Source organism: Monodon monoceros, unplaced genomic scaffold (assembly GCF_005190385.1).
Source record: "Monodon monoceros isolate NGI ecotype Baffin Bay Population unplaced genomic scaffold, NGI_Narwhal_1 Super_Scaffold_16, whole genome shotgun sequence".
Classification (NCBI taxonomy): Eukaryota; Metazoa; Chordata; class Mammalia; order Artiodactyla; family Monodontidae; genus Monodon; species Monodon monoceros.
This window is the reverse complement of record NW_021703772.1, coordinates 78,395,803-78,418,296: the sequence shown is the minus strand read 5'-3', so window position 1 is coordinate 78,418,296 and position 22,494 is coordinate 78,395,803. Positions and strand designations below refer to the sequence as shown.

The window sequence follows — 22,494 nt, the reverse complement described above, 5'->3', positions numbered from 1 at the left end:
CTTTTCTTGCTATACTCATATCCTCTAGTTTCTTTCAGTACTTCTATGTATCTTATTTGATATACATCTCTAAAAAGTTCCCTTGGAAACTTTTTTGTGATGTAGTGTCAGTAATTACTAGCCCGGAAATAAAAGACTAACAGAAGTGCAGTTCCCCAGCAGACTGTATATATATCTCTAAATCTAGTAAATCTGAACCCTAATTGTTGCTTATTTCTGGTTTGGAATTCATTATTTCTGCAGTCCATCATGTGCTATGAGTATTAGTTTTCTGTGATCTTTCTATGGAAAGACATTATTCTTAGGTGAGACACACATTCAACAATAATTAGTATTTCCATGTTGATAATGGAACAGCTAAAGATCCTTTTAAACTCTATCCTTGCCACATCTAATATGCAACCCTGTTAGTATATTAGTTTTTATTAAAACGCTTAGACTTCCTTCACAAAGGGAAAACATTCCAAAGATCAGACAGCAAACTGTCAGGAGAACAGGAATGGAAGGCATATGTAGACCTCGGTACTCCTCCTGGGTCTTCCTCTTGGCTGGTTGTGTGACCATGGTCAAGTCATGCCATCTTTTGAGCATCAATATCATAATCAATAAAGTGGTGATAGTGGCTTTGTTGAATTATCTCACAGGATTGTCATTAGGAGCAAACCAGGTAATATATAAAAGTGCTTTCTTAAATAATTATTCATAGTGTCCTATGTTGATAGGCACATATATAATGTATACAAGGTAGCTGTTGGAGATTTGAGACTTGAAGGAGACAGTTTCTTTATATTCTATCCTCAAAAGTTAGCAGTCGGGCTTCCCTGGTGGCGCAGTGGTTGAGAGTCCGCCTGCCAATGCAGGGGACACGGGTTCGTGCCCCGGTCCGGGAAGATCCCACATGCCGCGGAGCGGCTGGGCCCGTGAGCCATGGCCTCTGAGCCTGCGCGTCCGGAGCCTGTGCTCCGCAACGGGAGAGGCCACAACAGTGAGAGGCCTGCGTACCGCAAAAAAAAAAAAAAAAAAAAAAAGGTTAGCAGTCTACCATGAACTCTCCCATTCTTGGAGTCTGTGAAATTTATATATACTTTGAGGATGGGAGAATAAGGTCAGACATGTTGCAATCAAAATCTGCTAATTTAAAAAATCATATTTGGCATTAAAGTTTTCAATTAATTATCTCTAGTGCTTGAGTGTCCACTCTCTAGTGCTTGAGTGTCCAGACTCAAGATGAGTCTGCATTTGAATAGAGAGTAGGAGGAGGAGATAATAAGAGGATATTGGTTATGAAACAGAAGACACTGTATTGTTCTTTCCCATTTGTTGACTGCAAATCTTCCATGTCTTGGCTGCTTTGTGATAGTATCAGCTGTTGCCATTTCCTTTTATAAATAAATACTACTTCTTTGAGTCTCCCTAAATTATATTCTTAGCCTCCTTTCTTCAAATTATTTCTCAAACCTTTTTTTTTTTTAAGCATTCCTTGGCTAATAGCTTCAGATCCTATTTGTATGTTCATTTATGATTTGGGGCCATAATCATGTCAGTTACAAAGTGTCCTATAACTGCCATAGAGCTGATCTGATCCAGTTGTCAAAAAGCCTAAAGTTACAACTTCGTTGGGATTTGAAATGATTAGCATAGGTCAACAAATTGCAATTGGTTTGACTGCTTGCTGTTCAGCCTATGAATGGTAGATTCAACAAGCTGAACAAACCTCATCTGAAAGGATGATCCCCGTTGAATGTTTGTGGTGTTAAATGAAGAGAGAAAAGCTCCATGCCATTGTGCATCCACTGTGTCCCTGCCAGGCTGGTGCCACTGTAGCAGCTCGTTAGGCTCACTTAGTTTATGATCTGTGCATAGGAATTGTCACTATGTGTGGAGATCCACATGTACAGGGGTTCCCTCAGGAAGTATTTAGTATTGTGCTTTCCATTTTTCTTACATAGATTGTAGTTAGGCCCTACAATAACAATAAAATTGTAAAATAAGTAAGTAGCTTTAAACGGATTCAAATAATTTCTAAGGTATCATAAAAAAAATAAGCATATGATTCTGTAATAGTCAATGTTGGATTTTAATCCAATTTGTTGAATTATTTTTTAGCCAAGATCTGAAAAACGGTATTGAAGAAGCAAGCCTTTTAGCCGTGTTTTTTTTTGTTGTTGTTGTTGTTTTTGTTTTTTTTGTTTTTGCTTTTTAGGCTCTTTCTGAAAAAGAAAAGACTTTATCCTATTTTGTCTGACCTACTGCATTCATAGCCAACAAAACACTGTGTAGGTTTCCACTAGAACATATTGTTTATGTTGTATTGCTGTGCAAAAGCCCACTGTGTAATTGTTCTCTTGGCTGGTTTCAATTAAAGGCTATTTGTTGTTTTCTCTCCTTTTATTAATTGGTAAAACATAACACAGCAGATTGTCATGGCTCAGAATGTAAGGATATTCCCCACACAGCAGACATGTCAGAGTCATTGTGTATCCACATTGCACATTTCTTCTTCCTTACCAAAGTCTCTCTATATATACTCAACCAACGAATTCATTATCATTTTTCTGCTACACTGGCCTCTTCTAATTTGAAAGCAAATCCACTCTCCTACTCCCACTTTTAATATCTAGCTTTCTCCAACTCTGCCATACATCAGATCTCTCTAGGGCTGAGTCTCTTTCTCCAGCTATTACTTTTGCTGCTGCTGTATTCTTCCTCATATCTCCAGACCCTCTGCTGTGCCATCAGACCCCATGGAACACTTGGCATTGAAATTTTAATTCTATTTCTACTAAAACCAACTTCAATAGTGTGTACAAGTGCTTGGTGAATCAGGTAACTCTAGCTGGTAAATCTCTGCTCTTACAATTAAATGCATTTCCTCTTTTTGGGTCTGAAGATTGAGGAAGAACCTCAGATTCTTCATTCTTGAAGGCAGTAATTAAGTCACTCACTTTCTCTTTGCTAAATTATAATAATTCCTTTCTTCTTTTCCATAGGTCCTACCTTTCAAACCTTTAATTTTACTGCTGCTTACAAGGATGTTAAGTGGGGACCAAAACAATCTAACAGAAGCTGATTGCGTATAGGATGGCATTTGTTCAGCTCAAGGGCTATTATGGGGCCACAGGATGAGGCACTTCTCAGAACTTCCTTAAATAAAGGCACTGCAGGTTAGAACCATGTGACTCTAAGCACAGCTGAAGGAAGTGTGATTGACTGAGCCAGGCATGTCAGCGCGGCCAACCCAGGGAGAGCTGCATGAGGGTAAGGGTGATGGTCGGAGGCAAGGACCAACACCAATATTATTAACTTAACGAGTCAGAGTTCAGCTGTTTCTTTGTAATGCTTTTTTAAGAAGTAATTTCCCAGTAGTCAAAAGTTTTCCAACAGAAGAAGGTTATCCATCTACTTGTGGTTTGGGGACATAAGAGATTAGCCTAAAAGGACTTTTACATTTCCTTCCAACTCCAAGAGTCTAGTACTCAGTGCTTTTCACTTGTTTTCTCTGAAATTACTTCACTCTCTGCCTATTTGTTTAAAAAAAAAAAACAGAAACAAAAATACAGAGAAAAGGATACATCCATGACTTTCTTATTAAGCCCTTTGTGTCCACTAGATAAATGTGGCAGACTATTATTTGTTCAGCAAAATCCATTTACTCTTCCTCTTGGGCACACAGCTAGACTGTAATTCCCAGCCTCCTTTGCAATTAGGTGTGGCCACATGACTAAGTTCTAGCCAATGAAATGTGAGAATGATGTGAAGTCACTTCCAGGCCAGCTTGCTCCTCTCTCCACAGCTAATTGGAGAGACCAACCCCAGGTCAAGGGTCCCAAATGACAGGCAGGACAAACATTTTGCCCAGTCCTTCCCTCCTCCACACTACCCACCTTCCCAGCTGAGGAACACCTGCCTCAGACTATTAAATGAGCAACACTACGCTTCCATTGTGTTTGATTCATTACACATTTTGGGCTCCACTTATTAAGGCAGCCTGGCCTGTACTAAGATACTTAGCAATTCATATAATGGCACTGAAGCATTCTGCTTTCTTGAACTAAAATCTCAATTATTGGAACTAAAATCTCAGTTTATTTTCTTTGTATATAGTCCCAGAAACTAACAAATATTTCAAACACAATTATCCAGAAGGTTTTTCTTTTGACAAATGCATACAATTTGTACTTAAAGCATTATCATGTTTGCTTTTTTCTTAAAATACCATATTTAAAAAAATCTATTTGTGGATATTTAAAAAATGTCTTGAAATACTTAAATATTTGGTAAGCTGGATGCATTTAACCATACTTAGCACACACTAAGTTTTCTTCATTTCTAATAAGTCTTCAGGTATTTGCACATGGTTATTTTTACATGGAGTGCATTCTGAATTGTGAAAGAGCTTGGTACTTAGTATTGAGTCAGTATGGACTTTTTACTGTTTCTCTGCAAAATACAGAAACTCTTTCCAGATATTTTTCACAAAACTTAAACGATAAAATTTTCTTATGGTTAAAGACTGAGCCCTGTTGATAATGGGTCATAGGGGGATAGGATACATACAAAAGAAACCCATAAAATAGCAATGAAATTTCTAGTAAAACAAACCCAGAACTGAACATCCAAAGAAGTACTATTCCCTACAAAATAGTCATTTTTGGAAACTTATGATGAATACATTTCTTGCGCTCTTCTTTTAAGGAAATTCAGTACTTTATACCTTCATATGATACACATGCATACATGCATGCACACGTACAATTCCCAAATGATACTACCCATCTTGACCAGTGAGGCACCATATTTGTCAGAAATATTCTATATTTTCATTATTTTTTATAAACATAAGTTTGGTATGAGTTCACTAACAAGTGAGAAAATAAAGACTAACACATACATATAAATAAAACAAATGGATAATTTTCCTTCTCAAGGTCCTTTTTCTTTAAGGGATTCAATGCTATACGTCATAACTTCATATTTTCAGAACACTTTCATTGTATTCTCCCCTGAACATTGAGTTAACTTTTAATTAGAGAACATCTGCAATCACCAGAAACATAGATCCACAAATCAATTTTTCATTCATGTTTGGTTAAAGGAAAATAAAGAATACAAAAGCATCTGTATGCCTCACCTCCCATCAAACCTGTGCTTCAGGAAATCAAAGAGGGCTTTCTGCATCATGTCTGTGACCTTTGCAGAGGTGAAAAAAAAAAAAGAATGAGGCAAACACACGCAGAGAGAGAGAGAGAAGTCAAAAGTGAGAGAGCTGAAAGGGAAGGCATTCTGACGGAGCCAAGATCTGATCACAGCCGCTCGTCTGGTGGAGGTGGGACAGGGCAGGTGACCGTGGACAGAGTCTGTCATACTTAACCAGTTGCACTTACTCAACTTCCCCCCTTGGTTCTCCTCCAGGGTGTTGAGGCATGAACCAGCAGTGTTCACTAGATCCAAGGCAAACCCTCACCTCCTTTTAGGGGGTGGAACTGCCACCGAGAGTCCACGATAGGCTAGCTCTGTGCGCAGGTGCAGCCTATCCTTGGTGTACCTGAGTGGTGCCTGCCTTCAGTGAGGAGCAGCTAGAGCTCCTCAGGCCAGCCTGGGGCTCTGCCTCCTGCTAGTCTGTGCAAGTCGGTGGAAATTCTCCATGCCTAGGGCTGGATTTCTGTACCCCGCTCTCCTGCTCTTTCTCTGATGTTCCCCATTGAGAAGGGGAGAGGAGGAGAGGAAGGAGAAGGGGGAAAGGGAGGGTGGGGGAGAAGGAGATGGGATTCTTAAATCTGCCTCAAAGAGACTCATTAATTCACTCAAGAAATGTGTACTGAATGCCTACTATGTGCCAGCCACTATGCTAACTCAGTGGGAAGGGTGCCTTGGAGGTTGCCCACCTTCAGATTTTAATGTCCTACCCACTTATTCTTATCCACGCTGGCATAAAGCCAAAATGGCAACATCTGAAATGCAGTGATCTAAGTCTTTACTCTTTTCGTTTTTGCATGGTTTTGTTTAATTAATCTCTGAAGGAGTTCACTAATACTTTTAGTGGAGTGTTTTTTTTTCTTTAATATGGTCTTTAAAGTAAAGAAGCAGAGAAATGTTTGGTGGAATATACCATTGTCTTGAGCACGCAGCAAGGTGAGATCTGTTGGTGCTTTGAGGTGAGGTTTGCTGGCATATTGCCTATATGTTCCCTTGTGCTGTTCATACTCTATTATTTCTAATAGCAACGGGAACAGTTGAGACAGAAAAAATCCTTTTCTTTGAATTGAATGCAGAGCAAATTTTTGACAAGAACTTCCCATTATAAATATTTTGAGGGAGCTATTTCTGAACACTGTAATACAAGAAAGGCAAGAAGTGGGCCAGGGAGGGAAGAAAGAATGAAGGGCCACGTAAGCCCCACGCTGCACCTCCTGCCTTCACGAGCTGAGGGCTGGCTTCTGTTAGGACCCGTGTGAAAGCAGACCCTGAGAAGCAAGCTCCAAATGGCTGTCACCTAGGTTCTTGATCAAGAACTGAAGCGTAACAGACTGGTATTTGTACCTCATAACCCTTCAGTGACGGCCCCACTAACACCACCGGACGCATGGATGGCACAACATCGTAGGGAGGGATGTGCTCCGTCTGAAAAAGATGATTGGACACACGTGACAAGGGGAGGGTCAGCACACCTCCTCCACAGCCACAACATTCACAATCCTCAGGTCAAATGAGAAATGATGACCACAGGTCCCACCAAGGAGACTCCTCCCTTATTTTATAGCCATTTGGGTCACTGAAATGGAGCATTGCAGGCATGTATGGATAGAAAGCTTCACAGCAGATTTAAAAAGGAAACACAACTTACCACTTTTTGCTTCTGTTTTGCTAAAAGACAACAATGAGAGCCATATCAAAATATGCAATCTCTGTCATTGTTAGCACATGCTTTTAAAAGAAGGAAGAATGTACCAATTTGTCCCTGTCATTTTCGTCATTTTCCAATTCACCCACTCTGCAAAGCACCACTCTACTGTTTCATACTGGTCGGGCCAATTTTGAAGACAAATGCAAAAACAGACAACTTCCTCTCCGTTAGAATGGGCTTATATCCTGATTTCATGTGGGGTGGGGAGGGTGGATTTCATAATAACATTGGCTGGGCCACTCACAGGCCATGGGTTGTTCCTGTGCTGGACACACCATGCAGTGTGGCTGACAGCAACTTGGACAAATCAAATTTGATAAAAAGACACTTAGAATAACAATTTGGATAGTAATGATCATTACCTCACTCACTAGTTATTTTTGGATTTGTAATTTTGGTGAATTATCAAAAAATTTTGCGGTTCTTTTTGTGTTCTTAAGTCTCTCTGCTCACTTTCCAGAATATTGACACATTTTTCCTACTATGTTGCTCTTAATTTCAAGTAAGTTTATAATCAGTTATTCCTGTTCTTTCTTGTTTGTAATAGTGAAAAGCTGCAATGACCTAAATGTCCAACAAATGGGGATGAGGCAAAATATACTCAATATCTGATTAAAGTGGCTTTGTGGCCACCCAATCAGGTCCAGTCCATTTGCAGACAGCCTAGAGACCCAGAGTTTGGCTCAGAGCCATGGAAATCAGGATTCACATGAACAAGGACCCAGATACTCAGATCTGTTCTGGAATCAATCCAGTTTCCTGCAGTTATGATAGACCAGGATAGACCTTGGATCTGTCATTCTGAATCGGTAATCCTGGATGACTTAATGCAGCATCAATTCTGGGCAGAATGAAATGAGCCTATAGGAGTCAGGGAACGTGGTGGAAGAAAAATTCCTGCTTGAATACCTCCACAGTTTCTAAATACACAACTCCTGATTGGGCCAACACTGTCTCTTCATTACCATTAATTCCAGGGCTCAGTTATCTGCTGTCCAAACAGAAGTGAGGTCATCTGGGCTCAACCTCATTCTCTGCTTCAACCCTCTCCACCTCCACAGCCCAGGCTGTACCAACACACCCTAAAGTTTTACATGGAGACTTAAATAGAGCATTTTCTTCAGACTTTACAACTTTGTAAAAACTTTTTAATTGGTTGGCCCTCACCATCTTAATGTCTGCTGGGTTTCTGGGTGGAATAATGAACTTGCTTCTGAATGATTTATAAAATAGAGGGCAAATAAGATTTTACAAAATTATATTACCATGATCTGAATTTCTAGTACCACAAGTACCCTTTAAATCAAATCAAATGACCATAGAAAGCAAATGAGCAATGAAAAGTTAAGTAGAAAAATCTTTAAGTCAAGTCTTTAAATTGCTTCCAAATTAGTAAAAATACTTGCATGTACTTTCAAATATTAAGAAAGGAATACATTCCATTAAAAAAAGGTCTAACTGAAACCCTCACCTGTTGATGTGGGGGTTGCTCGAAATGTCCCTGATACCATTTCTCCAAGACTTGAAGAAGAATTTCCACTGGATTTCCTAAGATACAGAAAAGGAACTTAAGACTCATTCCCCAAAGATGGCAGAGTAGAAGGATGTGCGCTCACTCCCTCTTGCAAGAGCACTGGAATCACAACTAACTGCTGAACAATCATCAACAGGAAGACACTGGAACTCACCAAAAAAGATACACCACATCCAAAGACAAAGGAGAAGCCACAATGAGACGGTAGGAGGGGCACAATCACGATAAAATCAAATCCCATAACTGCTGGATGGGTGACTCACAAACTGGAGAACACTTATACCACAGAAGTCCACCCACTGGAGTGAAGGTTCTGAGCCCCACGTCAGGCTTCCCAACCTGGGGGTCCAGCAACAGGAGGAGGAATTCCTAGAGAATCAGACTTTGAAGGTTAGCAGGATTTGACTGCAGGACTTCGACAGGACTGGGGGAAACAGAGACTTCACTCTTGGAGGACACACACAAAGTAGTGTGCACATCGGGACCCAGGGGAAGGAGCAGTGACCCCATAGGGGACTGAACCAGACCTACCTGCTAGTGTTGGAGGGTCTCCTGCAGAGGGGGGTGGCTGTGGCTCACCGTGGGGACAAGCACACTGGCAGCAGAAGTTTTGGGAAGTACTCCTTGGTGTGAGCCCTCCCAGAGTCTGCCATTAGCCTCACCAAAGAGCCCAGTAGGCTCCAGTGTTGGGTCGCCTCAGGCCAAACAACCAACAGGGAGGGAACCCAGCTCCACCCATCATCAGTCAAGCAGATTAAAGTTTAACTGAGATCTGCCCACCTGAGCAACAGCCAGCTCTACCCACCACCAGTCCCTCCCATCAGGAAGCTTGCACAAGCCTCTTAGATAGCCTCATCCACCAGAGGGCAGACAGCAGAAGCAAGAAGAACAATTCTGCAGCCTGTGGAACGAAAACCACATTCACAGAAAGATAGACAAAATGAAAGGGCAGAGGACTATGTACCAGATGAGGGAACAAGATAAAACCCCAGAAAAACAACTAAATGGAGTGGAGATAGGCAACCTTCCAGAAAAAGAATTCAGAATAATGATAGTGAAGATGATCCAGGACCTCGGAAAAAGAATGGAGGTAAAGATTGAGAAGATGCAAGAAATGTTTAACAAAGACCTAGAAGAATTAAAGAACAGCCACCTAGAAGAATTAAAGAACAAACAAACAGAAATGAACAATACAATAACTGAAATGAAAAATACACTAGAAGGAATCAATAGCAGAATAACTGAGGCAGAAGAACAGATAACTGACCTGGAAGACAGAATACTGGAATTCACTGTTGTGGAACAGAATAAAGAAAAAAGAATGAAAAAAATGAAGACAGCCAAAGGGACCTCTGGGACAACATTAAACGCAACAAAATTCGCATCATAGGGGTCCCAGTAGCAGAAGAGAGAGAGAAAAGACCCAAGAAAATATTTGAAGAGATTATAGTCGAAAACTTCCCTAACATGGGAAAGGAAATAGCCACCCAAGTCCAGGAAGCACACAGTTCCAGGCAGGATAAACCCAAGGAGAAGCACACCAAGACACATAGTAATCAAACTGACAAAAATTAAAGACAAAGAAAAATTATTGAAAGGAACAAGGGAAAAACGACAAATAACATACAAGGGAACTCCAACAAGGTTAACAGCTGATTGCTCAGCAGAAACTCTACAAGCCAAAAGGGAGTGGCACGATATATTTAAAGTTATTAAAGGGAAGAACCTACAACTAAGATTACTCTACCCGGCAAGAATCTCATTCAGATTCGATGGAGAAATCAAAAACTTTACAGACAAGCAAAAGCTAAGAGAATTCAGCCTCACCAAACCAGCTCTACAACAAATGCTAAAGGAACTTCTCTAAGTGGGAAACACAAGAGAAGAAAAGGACCGACAAAACCAAACCCATAACAATTAAGAAAATGGTAATAGCAACATACATATCAATAATTGCCTTAAACATGAACGGATTAAATGCTCCAACCAAAAGACACAGGCTCACTGAATGGATACAAAAACAAGACCCATATAGATGCCATCTACAAGAGACCCACTTCAGACCTACGGACACATACAGACTGAAAGTGAGGGGATGGAAAAACATATTCCATGCAAATGGAAATCAAAAGAAAGCTGGAGTAGCAATACTCATATCAGATAAAATAGACTTTAAAATAAAGAATGTTACAAGAGACAAGGAAGGACACTACATAATGATCAAGGGATCAATCCAAGAAGAAGATATAACAATTATAAATATATATGCACCCAAGATAGGAACACCTCAATACATAAGGCAACTGCTAACAGCTATAAAAGAGGAAATTGACAGTAACACAGTAATAGTGGGGGACTTTAACACCTCACTTACAACAATGGACAGATCATCCAAACAGATTATTACTAAGGAAACACAAGCTTTAAATGACACAATAGACCAGATAGATTTACTTGATATTTATAGAACATTCCATCCAAAAACAGCAGATTACACTTTCTTCTCAAGTGCACACAGAACATTCTCCAGTATAGATCACCTCTTGGGTCACAAATCAAGCCTCGGTAAATTAAAAGAAATTGAAATCATATCAACCATCTTTTCCAACCACAACGCTATGAGATTAGAAATAAATTACAGGGAAAAAAATGTAAAAGACACAAAACACATGGAGGCTAAACAAAATGTTACTAAATAACCAAGAGATCACTGAAGAAATCAAAGAGGAAATCAAAAAATACCTAGAGACAAATTACAACTAAAACATGATGTTCCAAAACCTATCGGATGCAACAAAAGCAGTTCTAAGAGGGAAGTTTATAGCAATACAGGCCTACCTCAAGAAACAAGAAAAGTCTCAAAAAAACCAATCTAACCTTACACCTAAAGGAACTAGAGAAAGAAGAACAAACAAAACCCAAAGTTAGTAGAAGGAAAGAAATCATAAAGATCAGAGCAGAAATAAATGAAATAGATACAAAGAAAACAATAGCAAAGATCAATAAAACTAAAAGCTGGTTCTTTGAGAAGATAAACAAAATTGATAACCCTTTAGCCTAAGTCATCAAGAAAAATAGGGAGAGGACTCAAATCAATAAAATTAGAGATGAAAAAGGAGAAGTTACAATGGACACCACAGAAACACAAAGCATCCTAAGGGACTACTGCAAGCAACTCTATGCCAATAAAATGGACAACCTGAAAGAAATGGACAAATTCTTAGAAAGGTATAACCTTCCAAGACTGAACTGGGAAGAAATAGAAAATATGAACAGACCAATCACAAGTAATGAGATTGAAACTGTGATTAAAAATCTTCCAACAAATAAAAGTCCAGGACCAGATGGCTTCACAGGTGAATTCTATCAAACATTTAGAGAAGAGCTAACACCCACCCTTCTCAAACTCTTTCAAAAAACTGCAGAGGAATGAACACTCCCAAACTCATTCTATGAGGCCACCATCATCCTGATACCAAAACCAGACAAAGGTGTCTCAAAAAAAGTAAATTACAGACCAATATCACTGATGAACATAGATGCAAAAATCCTCAACAAAATACTAGCAAACAGAATCCATCAACACATGAAAAGGATCATACACCATGATCAAGTGGGATTTATCCCAGGGATGCAAGGATTCTTCAATATACATAAATCAATCAATGTGATACACCATGTTAACAAACTGAAGAATAAAAACCATATGATCATCTCAATAGGGGCAGAAAAAGCTTCTGACAAAATTCAACACCATTTATGATATAAACTCTCCAGAAAGTAGGCATAGAAGGAACCTACCTCAACATAATAAAGGCCATATATGACAAACCCACAGCAAACATCATTCTCAATGGTGAAAAACTGAAAGCATTTCCTCTAAGATCAGGAACAAGACAAGGATGTCCACTCTCGCCACTACTATTCAACATAGTTTTGGAATTCCTAGCCACGGCAATCAGAGAAGAAAAAGAATAAAAGGAATACAAATTGGAAAAGAAGAAGTAAAAGTTTCACTGTTTGCAGATGACATGATACTATACATAGAGAATCCTAAAGATGCCACCAGAAAACTACTAGAGCTAATCAATGCATATGGTAAAGTTGCAGGATACAAAATTAATGCACAGAAATATCTTGCATTCCTATACACGAATGAAAGATCAGAAAGAGAGATTAAGGAAACAATCCCATTCACCATTGCAACAAAAAGAATAAAATACCTAGGAATAAACCTACCTAAGGAGGTAAAAGACCTGTACTCAGAAAACGGAAAGACACTGATGAAAGAAATCAAAGATGACACAAACAGATAGAGAGATATACCATGCTCTTGGATTGGAAGAATCAATATTGTGAAAATGACTATACTACCCAAAGCAATCTATGGATTCAATGCAATCCCTATCAAATTACCAATGGCATTTTTTACAGAACTAGAACAAACAATCTAAAAATTTGTATGGAAACACAAAAGACCCCAAATAGCCAAAGCAATCTTGAGGGAAAAAAACAGAGCTGGAGGAATCAGACTCCCTGACTTCAGACTATACCACAAAGCTACAGTAATCAAGTCAGTATGGTACTGGTACAAAAACAGAAATATAGATCAATGGAACAGGATAGAAAGCCCAGAGATAAACCCATGCACCTATGGTCAACTAATCTATGACAAAGGAGGCAAGGGTATACAATGGAGAAAGACAGCCTCTTCAATAAGTGGTGCTGGGAAAACTGGACAGCTACATGTAAAAGAATGAAATTAGAACACTCCCTAACACCATACACAAAAATAAACTCAAAATGGATTAAAGACCTAAATGTAAGACCAGACACTATAAAACTCCTAGGGGAAAACATAGGAAGAACACTCTTTGACATAAATCACAGCAAGATCTTTTTTGACCCACCTCCTAGAGTAATGGAAATAAAAACAAAAATAAACAAATGGGACCTAATGAAACTTAAAAGCTTTTGCAAAGCAAAGGAAACTACAAACATGACGAAAAGACAACCCTCAGAATGAGAGAAAATATTTGCAAACGAATCAACGGACAAAGGATTAATCTCCAAAATATATAAACAGCTCATGCAGATCAATATTAAAAATACAAACAACCCAATCCAAAAATGGGCAGAAGACCTAAATAGACATTTCTCCCAAGAAGACATACAGATGGCCAAGAAGCACATGAAAAGCTGCTCAACATCACTAATTATTAGAGAAATGCAAATCAAAACTACAATGAGGTATCACCCCACACCAATTAGAATGGGGATCATCAGAAAATCTACAAACAACAAATGCTGGAGAGGGTGTGGAGGAAAGGGAACCCTCTTGCAATGTTGCTGGGAATGTAAATTGATACAGCCACTATGGAGAACAGTATGGAGGTTACTTAAAAACTAAAAATAGAATTACCACATGACTCAGCAATCCCACTACTGGGCATATACCCAGAGAAAACCATAGTTCAAAAAGACACATGCACCCCAATGTTCATTGCAGCACTATTTACAATAGCCAGGTCATGGAAGCAACCTAAATGCCCATTGACAGACAAATGGATAAAGAAGATGTGGTACATATACACAGTGGAATATTACTCAGCCATAAAAAGGAATGAAATTGGGTCATTTGTAGAGACGTGGATGGATCTAGAGACTGTCATACAGAGTGAAGTAAGTCAGAAAGAGAAAAACAAATATTGTATATTAATGCATATATGTGGAACATAGAAAAATCATACAGATGAACCGGTTTGCAGGGCAGAAATAGAGACACAGATGTAGAGAACAAATGCATGGACACCAAGGGGGGGAAGTTGGTGGGGGGTGGTGGGATGAACTGGGAGATTGGGATTGACATATATACAGTAATATGTATAAAATAGATAACTAATGAGAACCTGCTGTATAAAAAAATAAATAAAATAAAATTCAAAGAAAAAAAGACTCATTCCCCAGATTCCTTCGAAATAGAACTTGAGAGTACAAAGCTTTCTTTGGCCTTAATCCACTAAGTAATTCAAAACACACCAAGTCCTGCTATAGAGTACTTCAAGGATCTGCCCAAATGTTTTCTTTGACCTCCTTTCTCAGAGAAAGTGGGAAACTATCTAGGACCTGGAAATATTTTGCTAAAGTATGTCTCCTAATTATTCAATGCAGAAATGAGGCAAGAGAATCACTACTAAGAATGTTCTTGTGAACTGTCTTTTTAACCAACACTGGTCACCAGTACACTAGCTGGATGTCAAACACAGCTCAAAATAAGCAGTAAGATCTGGAAGAAGCACTTCTTATGTGGGGATCAGAATTAAGAACTGGCAGTAAGGATTTGGTCATGAATAATATTATGGAATGGAATGGAAGCTCATTCATATTGGTTCCTGCATGTGGCTTGGGAAGCTTCCCTGGAGCCCACCAGGGCCCTCAGGAGCCCACCTTCCCACTTCTCCAGTGTCCCTTCCTTCAGTGCTTAAGTATGGTCCCTAGAGTTAGGACAATCTGATTTCTCCTCCCGGCTTTGCCCATTACTAGTCGTGGGACCTTGGCACACCATATCATATCTTTGTGCCTGAGTTTCCCCATCTCTAGAAGGAGAAACTATACTTCACAGTTGGTATAAAGATAAAAGAAGATCATGTCTTTGAGCTCTTGGTTTTACTCTTGTGCCTGTGGGCAAAGTAAGCCTTTAGTTCAGAAGTGTAAAATAATTTTATGGAATAATAATAATAATAGTAGAATAACTTTGGAACTGGTGATAATAATTCATTTATTATTTCATTCAAATATCTATTGAGTATTCACTGTCCTAGAAACTAGGAATTCAACAGTGGGGGGAAAAACAAAATTCCTTCCCTTATACAGACAAATTCTAACGGGAAGTATCAGTATCAAACAGATGAATAGGTAAATATATAGTATTTCTGACAGTAATAAGTGCAACAGAGAAAACTGAGTCGGGAGAGAGATAGGAAGCAAGGGAAGAGAAGTGGATTCAACTTTAAATATGGTGGCAGGAAAGGGGTCATTGAAAAGGTGATATTTAACTAAGATCTGAAGCAGATGGAGTGATCCAGTGGAAAAGTGAAGAAAAGCGTCCAGTAAAAGGAAACAGCAATTACAAAGGTCCTGAGACAGGAACACGTGTTCCCACATGGAGCAGCATGAGAGACAAAAAGTCTAGAGAAGAAGTAATAAGAGGGATTAATCATTAATAATGTTATAGGCATGATAATTAAAAGTGGGCTAACACTCTACTTTTGTGATCTCCTATCACTGTTTAAGAGGTTCCCATTATGACAAAGGCAAAAGGGCCCCTGAAGAACAGAGGAGTTTTTGAAACAGAAAAGGATCTAATAGAAAAAGGAGGTTGAGAGTTAAGAGAAAGAACTGATTCTATTTTAGGACTTTCAAAAAATGGTAACACATACCAAATCAGTACTTCAGTGTAGGCTCACAATATATGCAGGCTCAGTATGATTCTGATTTCTCCTCTCAGGCTTTGCTTGCATCCCTGGGACCTTTAAATACCCGCACTCTGAGATCTTTGTGGCTACTTCATGAGTTCACTAGAGGTTAATTCATCTGAAGCTGGACAGAGTCTTACCCCAAGTACCAAGCGATGGCAGCAGCCACAGAAAACCCTGGACAAAGTGCTACTAGTCCCGGGATGGTATTGCATGTGCCATGGCATTCTGTGCCCACTTGAAAGAGAGTCTCTGAAAGTTAACCAAGAAGAGCCATGATGCCAGGTCAGGCCAGGCCCCCACTTACTGTACTGAGAAAGGATACCCTACACGACTCTCACAGAGGAAAGCTTAGGTTCCCAGGAGGGTTTGCTGAAGCCGCAGAAAACAGTCTCCACTGTGGAATTCGTGTTGATTCCAGGGGTGTCCAGGCTTCAGCACACAATGGAGAGAGTGAACTATGTGAAACCCTTTTGTGTCAATTTCAGAAACACCTTGCACATAGAGAAGTAGCTTTTACTTTGAAAGCATATATGTTTAACCTAATAAGCAAACTTGAAAATATCACCTAATTTTCCTACTTCCTCCAAAAAACTTTAGAGAAAGGAAGGAGCCTTACCCTCCGTGAAAACGTCCTCTTTTTTGTTCTTGCTGAATCCGTATGTTCTCCAATCTAAGTGGACTTGGGATGAAGCCAATCTCACAGCCTTCTTTCACCAGCCTTCCTATCCACCAATCATTGTTATATTTCTGGAATGCAGGAATAAAACTGCTATCAACAGTAATTCACTGATCTTCACATTTATAAATCTCAGGGGGCCAAAGGAATGAAACACTATATTATATAATATTATACTATACTCTATTACATATACAAACACTATTTATAGTATATTATACTATATTATATATATCTGGGGTGGAGAAGTCCATAGAAGAAACCAAACTTTTAATCTAAAGGCCCAGAGAGTAAACACTTTAGGGTTTGCAGGCCATATGGTCTCTGCTACAACTACTGTAATCTGCTATTACGGTGTGGAAGCAGCCACAGTCAATACGTAAACAAGTAAGCACGGCTGTGCTTCAACAAATTTTTTCTTTCCAAAAAAGGCAGCAGGCTGGTTTCAGCCTGTGAGCCACAGTTTGCCAATCCCTGGGCAAAAGTCAGGTCTTAACATTTGGATTCCTTTGGTCCTTGTCAAGAAGCTCTGGCCAATTCTTAAGGAATAGATTTTACATGGATAAATATGCACCAACGTAACTGGAACTCTGGAAGACAGGATAGACAAGTCTAAGACAAAATACACCGAATAGTCTGGTTTTTGTCAAAAGCTTTGAGGTAAAAATTCCACCATACTATCTGTATTCTACTCTCTCTGGGGAAAAATTATAATCTTCCAAATATAGGTTTGCAAATCAAGGTCCATCTTACTACCTGAAGAAAAACAAGCCTACTCTTACAAAGGCTAAGCATATTATACATAAGTGGAATTTTTGAAATAATCTCCAAATGGCCTGAAGCCCAACAGGAATGAAGGAATTTCCATTTAAATAAAGTTCCATGACACATAAACTTGGGAAACAAACCCACACAAAGGCTTCAGCCAATATGGGGTGAACATGGTCCTATGTGATGGGCCAGCAAAACTGCATTTGTAATGATAGATTTGCTGAATCCTAGGGCAGGAGGCATATTTAAGCCAAGCTACCTGCCTCAAGGGAAGGTTTCTGCTAGGTGATTTCTAGAACGCAGATATTAGTCCTACTGTTTACATCCTCCAGAGATAATTCCAAAAACTTCCTTTTGTGTCTTTAACAGTGTTGGGCAAGGTAACTCTCTCTCTTTGATCCAGAAACCATTTGGTTTTTTCGAAATGTAACTCTCTATGGTATATTTTGCTTAGCTCAGAGAACAGCAGAATTTATATGTATATGACATTGACACGTTGTGAAGGAGGAATGGATGATTCTGTTGAATCATCGCAGCATGAAATTCCAGGTAACTGAGTAATTCTGAGTAACAGCTTCACACTCAAAAGCAAAAAGATATGATTTAGAGATTTGGCCTTTGTTATGCACACAGCTCCTACACAAGGCCCGCATGGCATGCAGTCTGAGCCTGCACTGAAGAAAAGAGTTGACCTAATATAAAATCTTGAACAATCTAGGTCTCAGTTTCTTCCATCTTTCCATCGTTTATTTCAGGATAACAGGCCTGAAATACCAGGCCCATTTATTTTGGAATTAGCAAAAGGCAACGGGACCCTTTCAGAATGCTTGGTGCACAGACCTGGAATTTAAATTTTACTGTGGTAGGGGCAAAACACACAATGAGTCATAGTTTCCTAGGGCTTAAGTTACTTCCGGAAATCAAGTTAGCCCACCAGAACACTAACTTACTAAGTCGTATCCAAATAACCTTAAGGGGTTTCTGAAGTAGTTAACACAACTTCCCAAGATGTTTTACCTTAGTTCTAAGAAACAGTGAGAATCTGACTTAACGTTAATGAAAGTTCTTTGAGCCAATTTGGGGAAAGCTGCGTTGTATGTTCAAAAGCTTATTAAATCGCCCGTCCTTTGGTATATATGTGATAAGGAGAGCTGTAGCTTTTCTCTGCATTGAAGCTTTTCGTTACTGAGGCAGTACTTATAACAGAGCATATACCAAATGGCCTTCTAGGTGAGGGATGAGAGGAAAGGCTACAACTCGATTATAGAAATATGTTCCTTTGTGTTGATATTCTGGGAGCACATGCCAGCTCTCTGGCAAGGTCACCTTAGTGTTCCAATCCTTCTCATTTCCCTAAAACGATGAGCACTTTCTCTTTCTAAGATGTTTCCTTATCTGCGACCTCAAGGTCTGAAAACACGTGGCTCAAATCCACACAGGATTACCAACTCAATACCATACATCAAACTGCCAGACAAGAGAAAGTCACTGATGAAAGAGCACATACTTCAAAAAAGCAACCCACTGGACAAATGGAGAAGATTGATGGGATGGAGGAAAGCAATAAAATATAGCAAGGTGGGGATAAGGGTGTGAGTAGTGTGCATGGAATATGTGAAAACTTCTCTTACCATTTAAAGTGCTGCTTCTCCTTGGAAATGATGGGTATGAGCAGCTAATGAATACGGTTTGGTCATTTTTGATGGGAATGGCGAGACAAAGTCAACGTAACCATTCAGATGTCAGGGTACATGTTTCAGGTAAAGAGTCCTTGTCTTCGAGGCAAATATGGATATCCCCACCACGTACACGATTGAGAAAGCAGAAGCCATCAACTCAGTGCTTCCTCAGCTTCTTATAACCAAGGCTCTGAGCTGTGTGTGCCTGCACTCATCTTTTTCCTGCATGTTATAGTGAATTAGTGTTCCCCTTTGTATCAGAGGTCTGTCTCTCCTCTCGGGGTCTGGATCCCACGCTTCCTGACTACCAAAAACTTGACTCCTTTGCCTATCTCTCCTTTCCCATCAATCTCTCCCTCTCTCTCTGGTGGTTAATAGCAGCATGTACTGGTGCTCTGATAGCTCCCATCTTGAAAGGAAAGCTCTTTGGACTTCATACGCTCTTCAGTCTACTGCCCGGTCAGTGTCAACTCCCTTGAAAGCACCATCTGTGCTTGCTAAATATACTTCCTAACTCCCCTTCTCTCCTCATTACACTCCATCCAGCTTCTGTCTCTCTGTCTCCATAACTCCAGACAATGGCCCCAGTGACTTCGTTGCTACTGACCACTTTGCCAGCCTGACATCCATTCCTTTCTCCTTGTCTTAGGTGACATGTCGCAACCCTGGCCACAGCTGGTTGCTGCCTCCTTTTGGATACGCTCTTCTCTCTTGATGTCCATGCCTTGCTCTGTCCTGATTTTCCTCCCAAATCTCATGTTTCTCCTTTTCCGTAATTGTTGAATCTTTTCATGCACCGCACTTTTGCAGGATGGAATTCCTTTGAGTTTGATCCAGGGCTGTTTTCTCTCCTCCCTGTCCTCTCTCTTTAGGTGACTTCTGTCATTACCTCAGCTTTAAATGCCACCTGGATAAACTAATGATCCAAACTTATTTCTTTGGCCCAACCCCGTCCTCTGAGCTCCAAATTCTTACATCTAACTTCCTCCTTCATATCTCCTTTGAGATGTCTACTCCCTAACCTCCCTTCCCATCTGTCCTCACTCCACCCTGGTCAACTCCATCCTAGTTGCTCAATTCATAAAGCTTGATTTCCTTGATCATCTTGGATTTCTCCCTCAATCTTAGTTCCTACATGTGGTCCATCAGCAGCACAGATCATTGAACTTCCACAATATATGTCAAAGGTGTCTACTTCTTTCCATCTCACTGACACCAGGCCAGCTCAGTCCCATTATCTCTCATCTAAAATAGTTCTAACAGTCTCCCTGATTCCGTACTTATCCCACTCCAATCCACTGTCTCTACAACAATCAGAATAGCCTTCAAATAATAAATTCATCCCACTCCTCTGCTTTTAAAGTCTTCAGTGCCATCTTATTATACTTAGAATAAAATATGAAGTCTTGCCGTCACCTTAAGGTCCTACTTGACCTGTGCCCTGCTTACTTCTACAACTCTGTTTCCTGCTACTGGCTCACTGCGTTCCAGGCATATGACCTTCTTCCAGTTGATTGATTGTGCCAACTTATTTTGTCCTACCACAGGGCCTTTACACATGCTGTTTCCTCTCCCTAGAAGGTTTCTTCTTTCTTCTTTTTTTTTTTAAGGCTGGCTACCCTGCTTAATGGTCACATACTCAGAAAGGCTTCTCTGATCACCCCTATATTTAAAAGTATATAACCTCCTCATCCCTATATTTTAAGATTCCCAGCATCCAGTTCATTTTTTACACAAAGCATTCACAATTTGTAATGATTTATTTTTTCATTATCTGTCTCCCCACTAGAATTTAAGTCCATGAGGGAAGGTACTCTGTCTTTGTTTACAGCTGTCAGACAACATCTGTCAGACAATATGTGCCAACATTAGCACACACTAAATGCTCAAGAACTATATCTTGAATGGAACAAAGGAACAAATGTAGAATTTCACCCAGTTCACATGGGCACAATGCAAAGACAGTGAGACATCTGTAGACATCCCAGTGTTTGACCTACTTGCTATCATATAGTTAAAAATTTTTAAATGTATATGTCTTGGTGTCATTAATGCTATTGTAGAATGCAGAGTTTTGAAAGACAGCGATTTTCAAATTGTTATATATTAACTGTGCACATCTTGTTTTGGGCCAGAGGGTAAGTGCTGGTGTCTCAGTGACATTAAGTGACAGGTTTATGTTGATCACATTCCTCAGGCTCCTCAGGGTCGGGTTTCACTTTATTGTTCCACCCTTACACTCTCCTTTTTCTTTTTTCAAAATGTTTTTTAATTAGTAAACTTTATTTTTAAGAGCAGTTCTAGGTTCATAGCAGAATTGTGGGAAAAGTACAGAGAGTTCCCATATACCCCTGCCTCCACACATGCATAACCTCCCCCACTATCAACATCCCACACTAGAGTGGTACATTTGTTACAATGATGAACCTACAATGACGCATCATTCTCACCCAGAGTTATGTTGTACCTTCTATGGGTTTTGACAAATGTGTAATGACATGTATCCACCATTATATATCCACTCTCTGTTTTCTAAGATCCAATTTCTAACGGCTCCTTTCCAGCAGAGCCAATGGAGACTATCAAGTAGGAATGTCCTCCAATGTATGCCTCCAGCCCCACTGGAAAATCCTGTGCAGAACAGGGAAGTTCAAGGAAGGCAAGACTTTCCTCCTGACTCGGCCTACTTCTTGTGCCAATATTCCGGATGCCATCTCCCTCCCTCTACTCCAGCCCCTCATTCTATCAGTTAGGTCTTTTCCTTCCCATATATATCACTGGGTTCAACATCTCAGCATGGAAAACATATTTAAATCTTTCCCATCCTAAAAAAACAAAAAAAAGCAAATAGACTTGTAAAAACACTCCCTCAACTCTATTCTGCCTTCTCCTGGGTAAAACCTGTCCTTTTCAACTCAAAGCACTTAGGAAGAGCAAACTGCAACTCCTCTCCTCTGGCCTCCACATTATGTGGGGAAAGGCCCATTGAGTAACTCCATGGGAGGTTCCCAGTGCCCCAGACACAGTCCACCTAATAGCAAATTTATAATCACATCATCCCTGTCACAAATCTTCTCCCCTCTCGGCCTTCTTTATTTTGATAGCTGACACCACCCTCTGCCCTTTCAGGTGAGCTAGAAAAACTGCCCTCCATCCTTCATTTCTCTTCATCTCACTTTCTCCACTATCCCCCCCCGCCCCCGCCACCATGTGAAATCTTCCAATCTGGTCTATTTGCCTCTTAACTCTCTCTCCAAGCTGCTCCCTCTTTCTATCATCTCTGCTTCAGCCACTGTCTAGACTTACCATGTCTCCCCAGCCTCTGCAATACTCCCTCAACCATCAGAGTCGCCATGCTAAGATACGAGGCTGGTCACATCCATCCTTTATTTAAAATTCCTCTCCAGCCCACTGCCTGGTCATCGAGTCCAGCCTCCTTGCCATGGCCTACG

At 40.0% G+C, this 22,494-nt stretch overlaps 1 protein-coding gene across 1 annotated transcript in view; it reads right to left on the bottom strand.

Annotated features, from left to right (window-relative positions):
• The window catches only part of CACNB4 (calcium voltage-gated channel auxiliary subunit beta 4), a 265,766-nt gene that overhangs the window by 27,450 nt on the left and 215,822 nt on the right, over positions 1 to 22,494 (bottom strand). Inside the window, exons 5-9 of the mRNA XM_029224871.1 lie at positions 16,533 to 16,663; positions 8,376 to 8,452; positions 6,845 to 6,864; positions 6,541 to 6,621; positions 5,132 to 5,190 (exon numbers count right to left, since the gene is read on the bottom strand). Coding sequence (XP_029080704.1) covers positions 5,132 to 5,190; positions 6,541 to 6,621; positions 6,845 to 6,864; positions 8,376 to 8,452; positions 16,533 to 16,663 — 368 coding nt within the window. The remainder of the gene's footprint in view (positions 1 to 5,131; positions 5,191 to 6,540; positions 6,622 to 6,844; positions 6,865 to 8,375; positions 8,453 to 16,532; positions 16,664 to 22,494) is intronic.